We start from the raw sequence: 15,758 nt of genomic DNA on the forward strand, positions 1-15,758 counted from the left end.
CTCTCCACCCTACTGTCCCCCAGCCGCAAGCCTACTCCGGGTCCCCGGGTGCAGTGGGCGGGCCGGGCGCGGCGGGTGGGCTCCGGCAGGGCCCCGGCTGCGGGCCAGCTTGGTCCGAGGGCTCCCGGGGAGGCGGCTGGCGCGGGCTGCGGCCGCTGGGCCGCGGGGGCCTCCGGGCGTAGAGGAAGACCGCGGGGTCGGGCATGGGCTCGGCGTCGTCCAGGGCACCGGCCTCGCGGTCCCAGGTGGCCCAGTCCCGGCTGGAGCCCTTGGCGACGGCGGCGTCGGTGGGCAGGCGACGGGCTCGCTGCGCGCGCCGGCGGGGTCGGGGCTCCGCGGCCCCGGCCGAGGCGGCGCTGACGGCGGCGGGGCCCGCGCGCGGGGCCTGCAGTCTCTGGCGCGCGGCGTGCAGCTGGCAGGAGAGGTAGGCGGCCGCCTCGGTGTGCTTCTGCAGCTCGGTACCCAGCACGGTGGCGCGGTGGCTGCGGCGCCGCAGCTCCTCTAGGAAGCGGCGCTCCTCGGCGCGCAGGCTGCAGCGCAGCGCCGACACCAGGGCCTCGCGCTGGGCCACCTCCCGCCGCAGCTCGGCGTTGGCTGCTGCCCGCGCCTCCAGCTGCGATTCCAGGGCCCGGCACTTGCTCTCCAGCTCCCGGGACGCCTCCTCTGCCAAGAGGACATGGAGGGAAGAGGTGAACACTCACTCGCTCGCCTCCCCCCACGCCCCATTACACATCCCGCCGCACTCTCCACGAGCCCCCACGTAGTCCAGGAACCTGTCAGGGAAGGCTTTCCTGCAGAAGAGATGCTTGGGCTAGCATCTGAAGGGCGAGTGTGTGTGCAGACGAATGCTCCAGAGGGACCAGCTTGAGCAGAAGTCCCCTGGCAGGACAAGCTGGGTCGGCACACAGCGGGGGAGGAGTTGGCCTCAAGACGGTCTTTCTAAAGTGCTATCTTTCTTCTGTGTCTACTTGTCTACCTTTTGCCTTTGCCACTGGGGTGGGCTTCAACCCTGAAATTACACTGAGACCATCCAGAGAGCTTGAAAACAACAGTGTTTCCTGGACCCTGCCAAAGACCACTTGGATCAGAACTGGCCCTAGGAATGGCCCAAACTACATCCCCACGCCCCCTCCACCCCAGGGAAGGGGGACTCTAATGTGCTGGAGCTGAGGACACTAACTCCTAGGTCACAAGTGCCCACTCTGCAGGAGCACAGCTGGGACCTGGCACAACAGAGTGAGCGTGGCAAAAAGGTGGCTCCAGGAGGCACCTGAAAACCGCCAAACCTTTTTCTGCTTGTGCAAGATTTGAGCTGTGTCTCCTTCCTGCCTGCCTCTGGCCAGAGGAGAAGCAGTACTGGGGGGCTGGGCTGGGGAGGATTCCTGCTGACCTCTCCCTCCTCCTGGCTCACCCCCATGATCTGTCCATTCCCGGTGCTAAGGCCGGCCCTGGTTTGTGGGAAACGGGGCAGTATGTGTGCGGGCTGGGCAAGCCAGCACACTGCTGCCTGGCCTGGGCCGGGGGACAGACCAACCCTTTAATTTCCCCCAGAGGCCTCAAGCTGATGTTCAAAGGGGGATCAAGTCCCCTTTCACTCTCCCACACTGTCCCTCTTGTGGATTTAATTTGTTTTCTCCCCAGAGTCCAACAGTGCCTCTGCTCTGGAGAGCTCCTTTAATAAACATTCAATTAAAAAGTGAGGCATAAAGAAAGAAAATCACTAAATGACAGGAAGACAAAAAAGATCCTCCCTCTCTTAAAGTCTTTCATTTATTTAAAACAGAGAGCATGAAAGCGAGAGGGCGAGAGAGAGAGAGATTCACTCTCCTAATGTTCACAGCAGCCAAGGCTGGGCCAGCCGGAAGCCAGGAATCCAGAACTCAGTGCCAACCTCCTACATGGAAGGCATGGACCTGAGGACTTGAATCATTACCTGCTACCTCCCAGGATCCTCATTAGAAGGACATTGCACGGGAAATGGAGTTGGAACTTGAAACTGGACACTTAGATATAGGATGCTGGTATCTCAAGCTCTGGTTTCAGAGAAACCTGAATCCCATCGAGACAAGATAAAAAGAAGATGTCAAAACTGCAGCTGGAGCCCTTGGAGAAGGCGGCAACAGGTGAGATGCCGGCTGCTGCACTCACAGGACTGTCTTCATCCAGTGTCTCAGATATGCGTCCGCTTTCTCCAGGTACTAAGAGCCTGTCCCCTTGCCACCCATCTCAAGAAGCAGGCAGAATCAGTTCAAGTTTCCAGACAGACCATTCTGCCTGAACACACCAATCCGTTTGCAGCACTTCTGATATTTGTAGCTTGGAATCCCCAATTACCGGTGACAGAGCCTGTGGCCTCCAAGCAACACAACACTAGAGTGGGGAGGCTAGGGGGCTCTGCGTTTTTCCATTAAGCAGTTCCTGACTCAGGCAGCGTGGCCCCTACTTCTGAGCTCAGAGACCACTGGCGATTCTGATCCCAGCAGCGGCTGCTCAGCACCTGCAGATAAGGAGGGGCTCCTATTCGAGGGCCTGGGTTTGAGTCCAGGCACTTTTTCCTTCCCGCTTCCTGTGAAGGCACACCCTGGGAGAAAGCAGACGAGGGCTCCAGTCCTTGGGTCTTCGCCACCTGCAGGGCAAACCTGGCTTGAATTCTGGGCTCCTGGCTGCAGCCAAGCCCTGGCCGTTATAGGCAGTTGGGGGAGTGAACCTGTGGATGTGAGATCTTTGGCTAAATGCCTGACTCTCTGACTCTCTCTGACTTCCAAATACAATGCAAATATATAAATAAAAATAAAAGACTGCAGGGGTGTAATTGCCCCACTCCTCATTTAAAAGTTCATGGTGCTAAAATACATATCAAAGACAGTGTACCAACTTGATTATTTTAATATTTCCATAGTGTTAGGTGTGTCAGACCTCTAGCACTCTTTCACCTTGCAAAACTGAAACCAGCCTTAGTGAACATCTAGGGCTCCCCACCCAGCGCTCTGTTATGGAAGACATAATACTCTGTAAACATATGGCGACTGCTACATGGCAAGGAGTGTGCTCCTTCGGCAAAATGAAAGATTTGTTAACGGCATGTATTCCTCTGGATCTAGACCAAGGAAGTCCCTTGGGGTCAAGGACTCCTTAGTCCCCACCTCCACTCAAGTTGGGGTGGACTTGTAGGACCTGAGAGGTGGGCCGGGGAAGGGACGAACACAGGCATCTCCTTCCCACTTTCCCATTCCTGTGAGGAGTCAGACATGGGCACTAGGCTGTGGGGATGGCACGGGCTGTTCATTGCCCAAGGTCACCGAGATGAATGGGCAGGGGGATGCCATGCTGAGCTCTGTTCAGCAGGCAGAGATGGGGCAGAGTCTAGGCTGGGTCTCACTGACAGCTGGGGAGCCGTGAACCCCACTCCTTCTCTTACCTTGCTGGTGGGATTGCGCTTCTCTCATCTCCAGGTCGTGGGTCAGTTCTGGGGGGGGGAGAAGAGAAAAGGCAGCTGTGTGTGTGTGTGTGTGTGTGTGTACACGCGTGCACACATAGAAGCAGGTAATCAGGGAGGAGTGGCAGGAGGGAAACTTGGAAACCTGTGGATTCCTTCTTACACCCCCAGACCCATTCTACTGCAGCCCAGAGAGGACACATGAAGAAACACACCCAAGGTCCACCCTGAGCTTGGAGGCGGCGACAGGCTGAGAGAGCTTTCCAGCTCAAGCTTGGGGCCTGGATTTGGGACTGAGAAGCCCAGCTTGCTTTGGGGTCCTGGGGGTGCATATTGGTTCCTTCTTGGGGAAAGACATGCAGACACAGGACCCTTGCCTGTTTAGCTGACCGACACTGCAGCAGCTGGAGCTGCTGGGGGCAGTGGCAGAGGGCTCAGGGTAGTCGCCCAACACACACCCACTCACTCAGAGTTTCATAGCTAGTGCTGCGCCGCACCCCACCTCCCCGCCGTCGTTTCCCAGACAGCAGCACTGCCAGATTCCACAGGACAGAGAGATGGGCTACAAGGCAGACAGCGCCACCCAGTGTTGGGAAACTGTGCCCAGCTGTGCTTGGCACTGAGCAGGCACTGGGTGGCTAGAAGCCACCCAAGGGTATTGAGATGCAAGTGCAGCTTCCTCCTAGGTGCTGGGAGTCCAGCCACCTGCTTGTCAATTGCTTAGCACCCTAAATGCCCCTTCTGTCCTCCCGGCCCCACTTCCACTCCCTCAACTCCTCTGGAGTTCGGGAACTGGGAAATGACAGGCCAGAAGCCACCGCTGTCTGTCAGGGTGGAGGCCTGCTCAGGAGCACCTGTGTCTACTTGCAGGGTGCATCCTGGTGGCCCCACTGCCCACACCTCCTTACTGCCCGTGTTGGACTCCTCCAGAGTTCAAGTTGTCATTACAGGTGGCCTCTCTGGGGAGCCCACTCGTTGCCGGGAGACAGAGAGCCTTGGCTGTGACCGCAGCCTGAACCCCTTCTCCAGGGAGTGGGGAGCCCTGTGAGGACTCTGAGGCCTCCATCCCCAGGGCCTTCCTGGCATCAACCTGGCCACTTCTCCAGGTCCCTGAGATGTAGCCCAGGGGACCCTGCATAGGTTCAGGGACTGTAGCCCAAGAAATCTTGGTTCTGCTGTGAATTCCCCATGGGGGGGGGCTCTTTCTCTGCAGCACAAGGGTGTAGGGAGTCAGACTCCCTATCAGCTTGCACCCCACCTCCACCAAACTGGGTCATCTCCTGGCCAGAGTCTCCATGATTCAGCTGAGCTTGCCATGAGGTCAGGTGCACTGTATGACCTTGGACCAGTAATGGGACCTTTCTGCGCCTCCATGATCTCATCTGCACAGGGAGGCAAAGCAGCAGCTGCCTGCTGTAGGGTGGAGCGAGAGACAACAAATGGAGGGCCGAGTTAGCACTGTCAACAGGGGACCCTAGATCCAGCCCCCACGGCCAGCAGGGCCCCTTCTTCCTGAGCCCCTCCAGGCACCGGCTCCTAGGCCTCTTCTCCATCTCCTGGGCTGCTCCCAGCCTCTCCTCTTCTCCTTGGCTCTTCTCCCTTCTCCACCTCCCCCAGGAGGCAGGACCTTATCAGTCATTTCAGCCCCAAGGGTGGTTGTGCCAGCCCAGCACAGTTATTTTTAGCTCCCTAATCAATAACAAGAGGCTGCAGGCCTGCACCTGCCTGAGGAGAATAGGAAGGGTGGGAGGGGGGCCACCACTCTGTCCCTCCAGTGACATTTTCTTGGAACCTAGAGAGGGGAACGATCCAAGGCCTCAACTTGGGGGCAATGCAAGCAGAGATTCGGGGTCTCCGAGTTCCCCAGTTTCCTGTGACAATGTTGACACTGAGGGAAGCAGTGGCCTCGGGCTGGGTGAGCCTGTGTAGCCACCCAGGGCTGGCCTCAGAGGGCTGTCAGGTCTCGGGGGATGACCATGATGAGCTGGCTTTGGAACTGCCTGTGCAGCTGGGAGTCAGGACTACCTGCCCCTTGTGCCAGAGTGTGAGCAGCCAAGACAGGGAGCAGGGGGCTCTGGGGGCTCTGCCTGGCTGGGCCAGCAGCACAGTGTGTGTGACTGACACACTCTCTGGGCCTCAGTGTACCTGCTGGTACCAAAAAGGCCAGTTCTTGCCACCCAAGACAGTCTGGGAGCCCTGGCCCATCCCCCCAAACCCAAGCAGCAGAGGCCCCAGGTCCAAGAGCCGAGGCCAGGCCTGGGATAGCCTTAATACCTCCCTCTGCTCTTCTCGCAGATCCAAGGAGCTGCCAAGTCTGTCCCTTCAACCTACTTCCCTCCTTCCTCTATCCCTCATCGCTCTGAGTTGTTCCCCTGGACCAGGTGGTCATCTCTGGCCCTCCACACACATTCATCCTCTATACACCTGCTGGGTGAAGCTTCTGGATGTTTTGTAATGCAGAGCCAGCAGCACTCTGCGGTTGCATAACCTGAGAGGGACCCCTCCACTCTCCCACCAGCTCCAGAAGCAGGTGGCAGCAAACACTTAGCGCTTCTGGGGATACTTGGCTCTGGCTTGAGGCATCTCACTAACGGATCTGTTCACCAGCCCTGCTGTTTCTTTCACTTGGGAGCCTTCTTCACCCATCTCCTGTCACAGCCTTCCAGGAGCTTAACTTCCCCTGCCTGCTCTTGAGCTCCTGCTGGCTGGCTTTCTTGTTTCTGGCTGTATCTTAACATCATCTGCCCCACGTGCACGCGTATATCTCCCCCACCCAGGCCCAGGGGCTCCAGAGGGCTGGGAGCTGCTCAGCCAACAGCGCCTGGAAGCATCTGATGCTCAGGTTCTGCCCCGCTCCCCAACTGGAGCCCATTGCCCTCACTCTCTCATCTCCTGTCCCCAAGGCTTGGGTGCATCATCCAGGAAAAGAAGTGGCAGTGTGGGCACGCAGGGACTGGTGCCACGATGGATGGCTAGGCGAGGTCCCGCCCTCCACCCCTGCTGTCCCTGCCTCCTCTCCGCCTTGCCCCATGCTCCTCTCACCTGAGCAGCGTTTCTGCAGCCTCAGGATCTCCAGGTGCAGGTCCCGCAGCAGGGCCATCTGCTCCTTCTTCAGGAAGCTGATGTGGCGTTGTGCGCTCTGGATCTGGTGCTCCAGGGACACGGTGTCCATGGCAACCAGGCCTGGGCCCCACCTGAGAAGGACAGCAGCCTGAGCCCCACTCCTGTTTCTGGGGCCAGCTGCCCTGCTCTGCCCTTCCATGTCTCACCATCTCCCCACATGCTTGTTGGTGTTTTCCTGCCACCAGGGTGGCTGTCACGGCTGGCACTCCCCCTCCATTTGCTCACTCCGACTTCACAAGCAAGTCAGTAGGGGGCACTGGTTGGGAAGTCCAGCGCTTTTTTTTTTTTTTTTTTTTGTATTGTTTTGTTTTTTAATGTATTTACTACTTCAGGGATAGAAGAGAGCTAAACAGTTCTTCTGTCTGCAGATTCACTCCCCCAAATGACTTTAAAGACTGAGCTTGAAGTTAAGAAACAGGAACTCAATCTAGGTGTCTCGCAGGGTAGCAGGGGTCCAGGCGACTTCCAGTTTGGACATCTCTTAGTAGGTAAGCTCCAGTGTGAGCACCCAGCAGGTGGCAGCTCCCAGCTCCACCCTCAGCCCAACCCACCCCTACGCCTGGGCTCTGGGTGCCCCCAGATTATGAGGTCTGAGGTGGAGGAGGATGCATCCCCAAAGCGAGATGGAGGGGACAGCACCCCAGTTCCAGGTGCGGCTGGAATCTCCAGCCCTCCCTCTCTGGCCACCTGCCGGGGCCTCGGCTGGCCTCTTCTCTGACTACCAGGGTCCCAGGGAAGCAGGCAGAAAGCACAAGAGGCCCAGGGCACCTGCCTTTCTTGCCTGGGACTCCCCCAGCTCCTGAAGGATTTTCTGGGAATGGGAGAGGGAGGCCAGCAAGACTAAGAGCTGGGTCTCTCTGATGGCCACCTCCAGGCAGGCTTCCAGGGGAATCTGAACACTGGGTTCTGTGGAGCACCCACCTGAGAACCTCCCAGTCACTCTGGATCCCTTCCCTCATTCTTTCTTGTCCCCTCTTACTTCTGTGTCAGCTGGGAATGGCCCTCTGCCCCCGGGTGGGGGGTGGCTCATGGGGCCATGGTGACTGATAGGAACTCGGTACTATGGCCTCCCTTCTGGCAGGCACTCAGCATGTCACTCCTGCGTCACAAACAAACTAGCTAAGACTCACAGCTCAGGTCACACGCTTGGGAAGTGGCGGCAGCCCTTTCAGTCTCCAACCATGTTTTTTAGCCTAAAACAGTTTCCCAATATTTACAATGGGAATGGGAATTTCAAGGGGATGGGAATTACAAGGGGATGGGAATTGTGGTACAGCAAGTTAAGTTGCTCCTTGGGATATCCACACCCCTGGTTTAAGTGCCCCCTACTCTGCTTCTGATGGAACCTCCTACTAATCTCTCGCTCTCTGTAACTCTGCCTTCCAAACAAAATAAATAAATCTTTTTTTAAAGTATGGACATGTATCATTACCATCTGTGATAACTTCCCTGCAAGAAACCCACAGAGCATCACTATCAAAAGACACAAGGCAGGACCTACAGTGGGTGGAGAGCCAGGGAAGGGCTCTTTGAGCTGGTGGCACTGAGGCTGCAGCCTTGTGGTAGTTAGCATTTTGAGGGTCCTAAGGGTCCCGACCACTGGACCAGCCCTTCCTCCAGAATGTGGGTGGGAGTTTCACCAGAAACGGATCACTAGGCCACAGGCAAAGTTGCGTGCCCTCGGACTCGGCTGCCTTTGCATTCCGGCTAGGCCTGACCACCTGACCTGGCCAGGAGGCACTCAAAGTTACTCACGCTGAGGACCCCTGCTGAGGGGGAGTCCACTCCTATGTTTCCATTGTTGTAAGCCACCGTGTTTGCAATCTTGTCAGATGGCCATGTATAGAACAGCTTGAAGGAGGGCTGTGTGCTCCTTAGACGAGTAAAGATAAGAGCATCCCAAACAGGGAACTGCATCTGTTAAGGCCCAGAGATGGAACAGAACCAAAGGGTGGTCAAGACAGCGTCCGTTTGTTGAGTGCCTCCCATGTGTAACATGAGGTGATGTGCTTAGTGTGTCTGAGGCGCTGAGGAATGGCCACAGCTGGCGAGGGCTGAATGAAGCGTAAGGTACGGGGGCATCCAGGAGGGGAGATGAGCAAGGGAGGGACCACAGGCTCTTACACAGCAAGGTAAGGGGTTTTCTTTTAAAAAAAGAAATCATTATTTTTACTGGAGATGGAGGGAGGGAGACAGACACACACATTTCATTTAAATGAATACCCGAAACGGCTGGAGCGCCAGATCACGGTTAGGAGTTTTGGACGTAATTTGGTCTCCCTCATGGGTGGCAGAGCCCATCAGCTGCCCCTTCTTAGGGGCACACATTAGTGGGAAACTAGGCTGCAGGCAGAGGACTGGGACTCAAATGGGGCACTCGGATACTGGATGAGACATCGCAAGCACTGTCACACTACACCAAACACTCACCCCAAGGATTTTAGATTAATATTGAGTGATCGTGGATGTTACAAAGGATTAAGCCATGAAGGGGAGTGAGATACCTTGTGTTTTTAACAGTGACTCACCCTGAGGTGGGCGTTTGGCACAGTGATTAAGATATACCACTTGGGGCCTGGCGCAATAGCGTAGTGGTTAAAGTCCTTGCCTTGCACGCGCCCGGGATCCTATATGGACACCGGTTCTAATCCCGGCAGCTCCACTTCCCATCCAGCTTCCTGCTTGTGGCCTGGGAAAGCAGTTGAGGACGGCCCAAAGCCTTGGGACCCTGCACCCGTGTGGGAGACCTGGAGGAAGTTTCTGGGCTCCTGACTTCGGATTGGCACAGCACCAGCCGTTGCGGTCACTTGGGGAGTGAACCATTGGATGGAAGATCCTCCTCTCTGTCTCTCCTCCTCTCTGTATATCCGCCTTTCCAATAAAAATAAATAAATCTTAAAAAAAGATATACCACTTGGAACTCCCAAATCCCATATTGGAACATTTGTGTTTGAGTCCTGGCTGTACTTCTCTACTCCAGCTCCCTGCTAATGCACACCTGGGGACACAGCAGGTGATGACGGCTCAAGTACTTGGGTCCCTGCCATACATGTGGGAGATACAGATTAAGCTCTGGACTCCTGTTTATAGCCTGGTCTAGCTCCAGCTGTTGTGGCCATTTGGGCAGCAAAGCAGCAGGTAGAAGATATTCTCTTTCTCTGTTTCACAATACACACACACACACACACACACACACCCCTCTTCCTTTCATATAAATAAAATACATTTTAAAAAGTGATCACATTGGAGCCTGGCACAGTAGCCTAGTGGCTAAGGGCCTTGCATGCACGCACCAGGATTCCACATGGGGAGCAGTTCTAATATTGGTGGCCCCGCTTCCCATCCAGCTCCCTGCTTGTGGCCTGGGAAAGCAGTAGAGGACGGCCCAAAGCCTTGGGATCCTGACCCCACAGGGGAGACCCGGAAGAAACTCCTGGCTCCTGGCTTCGGATTGGCTCAGCTTCTGGCCATTGCGGCCACTTGGGGAGTTAATCAGCGGATGGAAGATCTTCCTCTCTGCCTCTCATCCTCTCTGTATATCTGACTTTTCAATAAAAATAAATAAATCTTAAATATATATTAGATGTATGCATAGTATATATTTAAAAGGCAGAGTGACAGAGAGAGGGAAAGAAACAGAGATCTTCCACCTGCTGGTTCACTCCCCCTAGTAGACACAAGAGCTGGGGCTGGGCTAGAGCAAAGCTAACAGCTTCATCCAGATCTTCCAGAGGAATGGCAAGGGCCCAGGTCCTTGAGGCTCCATCTACTACCTTCCGAGTTATATTAGCAGGGAGCTGGATTAGAAGTAGAGCAGTTGTAATTCAAATCGGCATTTTGACATGGATGTTGGTGGTGCAAATGGCAGCTTGACCTACTGCACTTCTACGCCTGTTTCTCAGAGTCATCTTTGATCTCTCTCTGCTTCACACTCTCCAGCCAATCCACCTGTAAATTCTGCTTGCTCCAGCTTTGAAAGTTATCTCAGGGCAAGCATGTGGCACATGGTTAAGACCCCCACTGGATGGGTTCAAGTGGTAGCTTTTCCACTTGCAATCCTGTCCTCTTCCTAACACACACCTGGGAGGTGGTGAGAATGCTTCAAATACTTGGGTCTCTGCTACTCATGTGGGAGACCCAGATGAAGTTCCTAACTTGTGGCTTCAGTTTGACCCAGCACTGATCGTTGCGGAAGAGGGAACCAGCAGATGGAAGATCTCTCTGTTTGCTTGTCTTTCTCTGCTTTGCAAGTAAATGACAAGTAACAAATAGCAATTGAAACAAGTAAAGCCAACACAAGAAAATGCCCCTTGGAATGACTTCTCCTGGCTCCTATGGCTACCAGCCTGGTAGCCCCCACCCCACAGGCACTCTGTGTCATCGCAGCCCCCTCCTCCGTGGTCTCTTGTTCTTTGTTGGCCACATGGAATCCTTTTAGCAAGCAAAGTTCTAGGCATGCCTCCCTGTCTCCAACTCCAAATCTCCCAGCGGCTTCCCTGATAATTCACAGCCAAACTCACTGCTCTTACCACACCCTACACTGTCAGGTGCTTTCTGTCCCTGCTCCAACTTGCCCCCCAACCCACTGCCCTCCCTGCTGCTGGCTCTTATGGGAGTTGTCCTGACCTCCTTGCTATTTCCTATACCTACTCTGGGATCACTCCATTGAAAATAGAACCTTCCGGCAGGGCCTTTGGCAGGTTTCGGTTGACATTGTGGTGCCTGAGTGGGAGTCGTCCTGCTCAAGCTCCGGACCCCAGGTGCCTAGCAATGGCAGACCCTGGGACGCAGTGGTAAGGGCTCACGTTGCTGGGTCCCTGCCACCCACTGGGGAGGCCTGGATTATGTTCCCAGCTCCTGGCTCTGGCCTGGCCTGGCCTGGCTCCAGTTGTTTTGGGTATTTGGGGGAGTGGATGGAAGGATAGGAATTCCGTCTGTCTTGTTGGCCTATCAAATGAAAAGTTTTCAAAATGTCTGTCACTCTTCACTTCCTCAATTTGTCTTGCTTTTCTTCCATGAAGTTATTATCACATGATTCTATGATGCTTTGTTTACTGTCTGTTTGCACTGCCAGTCTGTTAGCATCAGAAGAAGGATGTTTTTCTTCCTTCTGTTCCCTCACACCTAGCACAGCATTTGGCAGACAGACTAGTTTGCACGGATCTGAAGCAAGCACAGGTAAGGACATTTGTGGAGGGTGGAGGTGGGGTAGACTGATGGAGTTCAGGTTCACAGAGAAGGCGGGGCCAAGAGGATACGGTTTGATGAGCTCAAGTAGCTTCCAACCAGGAGAAGGCAGGCAGTGGGCACACATAGAGAGCCCAATGTGTGGCATCTGTGCCCGTCTCTGTGTGACTGCACCTGTGCCTGAGCCTGTGTGTATGTGTGCTTCCAAAAGTGCACGTGTGGGTAGGCCTGCACGTGTGTGTTCTAATTCTCCAGCCAACCTCTACGTGTGTGCACTGCATACACACCAGGGGAATGAAAGTGTGAAGATGTGAGGGCCTGTGCTGGAGTGGAAGACAGAAAGTGTCTGGTCCCAACCACAGAAACACCAATACTTCTGACGAATGCAAGTTCTGCCTGGACCACCCTGGAGCCTGGACCCTGGCTGCAGAGGGACTGTGCCCATCAGCTGCTCCTGTATTTTCCTGGAGGACTTGAGTGCTGGCTTCCAAAGAGGCAGGCTACTCTGCTCAGACACGTGGGTCATGAGCCAGCTTGGCAGGGGCTCTTTCTTTGCTGTTACTGTGTTTAGTTTGTTTGGGAGAAGGGTGGGAGATGGGGTGGGGAAGGAGGGCCGTGGGGACAACACGAATTCACCTGCATGGCTGGGGCATCACAAGTATGGCAGAAGGCCACAAGCCCAGGATGTCAGATTGGCACATCACGATTGCAGCCCAGGAATCTCGGGGCTTCAAAAACTCATGCCTGAGACTTTAACCTAGGCTGGTGGCAGCAGCTGAAGCACAAGCTAAGGGCTCCACGCCCTCATCTCCACCCTTCGGGGCACAACTTCCCGAACTGCCAATCTCTGCCGTTCTGCCTCTGAGCTTGCACCATCATTGTTGTTCCTGCTCCTGCCTGGTAGGGGCTCCTTGCTTTTTCATGTGAATTTTCCAGCTTTAACAAAACAATGTTCACTAAAACAAGCAAAAAATGTTCCACCAAGAATAAGAAAAGATCTAACGTACAGATTCACTATCTACAGAGCTAACTCCTGATTGCTTTTCACCTGTCTCTTGTGCATCTGAAGGGGAGCAGGCCAGACAAGCCTCCCTTCTCAGGCCCCTACTGCACACAAAGTGTGGGGCACAGGACGCCTTGAGGAACGCCTCCAGCTTGTCTCTTCCGAACTTCCTGCCATGGACTTGCTACTTCCCAGCTGTATGCTGACCGCTGCCATGGTAGATGGGAAGTCTTGGTCCTTGTCCTTCCTTTGGTTCCTACCAACCGTTGAGTTGAAAGAATCATCAGAAACAGTCAGGACCTGGGCTTGGAGAGCCTTCAGATTCATCTCAGATTGTAATTTTCAAACTGGACCCCACAGAACTGCGCAGAGGGGTTTCAGATGCCGCACCAGAGCTGGAGGGGGGTGGTCATGGGCAGGGCTCGAGGTTCCATCTGTCACCCCTCTTTCACACAGTGAACCTGCACCACGTGAGTCTATCACCTAAGCCAAAGCTGGGAAGCCACTTTTATAATCCAGTCCTTTCTTGGTGTCCCACCTGGGGGTCTTGCCCACTGCCCGCCATCCCCCCCGGCTCTTCGTGCAGGTAGCCGATGTGGCTGTGAGAGGAACTGAAAGCTGGGCTGCTTGCTGTCTGTGCACGGAGTTTGCCTCCCTCCCTCCGATTCCCTTGCCCCAGTTTCGTGTTATGCCTGTGTTCCTTTTCTCTTCGGGACCAAGAAGATTTATTGAGTCAACAAATATCTTTGTACCATGTGAACGCTCAATGTTCTGTGTTGTTAAGGTTGTTTAAGTAGGGCTGCCTGGTTTGTTGGCTATCAAACTTATTTTTTGTCATTCTCATAGCCAGGGCAGAAAAAAAAAACAACATTAGTTGGGCTCGGCATGGTGGGAAATGACTAAATCCATGAATCAATACCTTTTTTATTTTTCTTAGTCATTACTCCCCTTCATTACTCAGAGGTTGGGGGCCGGAGGGGTGCAAGAACTCAAGCCTTACTTGAACACAGCATGAGGCCCAGGCCACGATAAAATGTCAACAGCCACAGCAAGCGGCTAGTATGCCTCTCAGCCTTAGACACAACATTTTTAACTCAACAACAACCCGACACAGAAGGTCCCGATAGTATATTAGTCTACACTCTGTAGGTGAAGAAAATAGAGGATCATGAGACAGCTTGCCCAATATATGAAATCACAGTTCCTGGCTACTAGGTGCTCCCTGCTGGGGGCTCACTCTAGCATTCAGAACTCTTTCTCATCTGCAAGCAGTCCACATCTGCAGGCTGATCTCTTAGCATTGCGGCTGTCCCGTGGGTATCCCCTCACCCCTGCCATCTGCAGCCCAACCTCTCTCTCTCCCACCTGCTGCAGCACCACCTTGCCCAGGAAGAAGTTCTGATCCCCCACCAAGCCGGGATGACTCTCCTTGCCTCTGCTGTTCGGTGAAGTGAGGTGGCAGGTGACACCTGCCATTGATCACTCTGTCTTAGGTGTGCGTGTGTGCGCTGGCAGCGGGCACACCTGGCTTCCTCTCTGAGTCAGAAGCTTCCTGCGGGCAGGGCTCTGTCTCTGGGAATCCCTTGCAAGGAACAGACACACAAATGAAGGCGGGGAAACAGGGAGGAAAAAAAAAGAGTGGAATCCTCCTGGGAATCACAGAGCAAGGAGGTATACGATGTACTAAAAATAATCACCCTGCCCTTCCCCTCCAAGTCCCTGGTTCTGCTGGGAACCTGTGTCTGCAACAAGCGCTCAGACTTTGACAAGCAGCTGGGACTGTTTGACAACAAGGTGGGGCCTCTTTGTCACCAGTGGAGCCCTACTCCCCAGGGACCTGAGACCCTCCACTCTCAGGTCCCCCGACTCCAGGGCTCCTCAGCACCAGCTCCCACCCTCCGCTCAAGATCCTGGGACCCTCTCCCCAACACGGACTCAGACATGCAAGAGTGGGGTGTGTGGGGCAGCAGGAATCCAACACCCCTCAAATCCTCTTCAGTCTTAATGTTTTGCCCCTGATGATGCTGGGAACTCGACTCCGGAAGAAGAAGGAGTTGGGGGGAGGGATGTGGAGACTGACTGAGACTGGAAGAGAGGTCCCAGAGCGGACGGCGTGCATGACGCGAGGTGGTGGGGGTCCACCCGGGGCGGCTCTGGTTCCATGCCAGCGCCAGGCAGGGCCCGGGTCGGGCTGGCAGAGGACAACTTCTGCCATCATCCGCGGTCCAGTCCGCCTCCCGCGCGCTGCGGCGCCCGGCCCGCGCCAGCCCTCTTGGGGGTGGGGAGGGAAGCCGGGCGGGCCAGCCGCGCTGCTCCCCACCGCGAGCCACCCGCGCCCACCCTTCGGTCCCCAGACAGGCCTCCTCACCTTCGGGACCAGGCAGCGACCGCCGGCGGGGCCCGGGTGCAGGCCGGGCTAGCTGCTGGCAGGCGCGCTGCCCCCGCGCTAGCTGCGCCCTGGCTTCTGCAGCGCCCGGCCCGGCTGCGGCGCCATCAGCTGCTGCGAGGTTGCGGGGCCGTCGCGCCGGGGCTCCGGAGGTGGGGGCTCCGGGGCGCCAAGGCAGGGGGTCTGGGGCGGGCTCCGGGCGTAAACACCCAGCAACGTGACCGGAACTGGCGAACGAGATGGAGGGGGCGGACGAGATAAGGGGGGAGGGGAGGGACCGGGGCCGGCGGGGAGGGGCCGTGGGCGGGGCGGGGGGGAGGGGAGGCTACCGGGAGGGGACAGGGAGCCCTGCCAGTCCCGCCAGCCCCGGGAGCCCCAGGCGCCGTGCCCTGGCGCTCCGACGCGCCGCGGACCTCTCCAAGCGGGCCTGGGCGGAGATCCCGCGGGCGACGAGGCGAGAAGGGCGCGGAGGCGTATCAGCACCGCGGACAGCGCCAAGGCCCGCAGGCCGCCCTGCGCTTCGCCCCGCCGTCGCCGCGGGCCCAGGAAGGAGAGGCCGCGCAGCGCTGGCCCAGGGAGGGCTGGGCGTGCCTAGGGAACCACAAAGCCACCCCAGACCTTTC

At 56.0% G+C, this 15,758-nt stretch overlaps 1 protein-coding gene across 1 annotated transcript; it reads right to left on the reverse strand.

Moving 5' to 3' along the window:
* On the reverse strand, positions 1-15,338 carry CCDC92B (coiled-coil domain containing 92B). The gene is made up of 4 exons (XM_004594047.3): positions 15,118-15,338; positions 6,479-6,630; positions 3,419-3,466; positions 1-663 (listed from the first exon to the last, which is right to left on the reverse strand). Exons 2-4 carry the CDS (start codon positions 6,606-6,608, stop codon positions 32-34), a joined length of 810 nt encoding a protein of 269 aa, XP_004594104.3. The 5' UTR covers positions 6,609-6,630; positions 15,118-15,338; the 3' UTR covers positions 1-31.
* Between the last annotated feature and the right edge of the window lie 420 nt (positions 15,339-15,758).

This window comes from Ochotona princeps, chromosome 17, assembly GCF_030435755.1.
Source record: "Ochotona princeps isolate mOchPri1 chromosome 17, mOchPri1.hap1, whole genome shotgun sequence".
Classification (NCBI taxonomy): Eukaryota; Metazoa; Chordata; class Mammalia; order Lagomorpha; family Ochotonidae; genus Ochotona; species Ochotona princeps.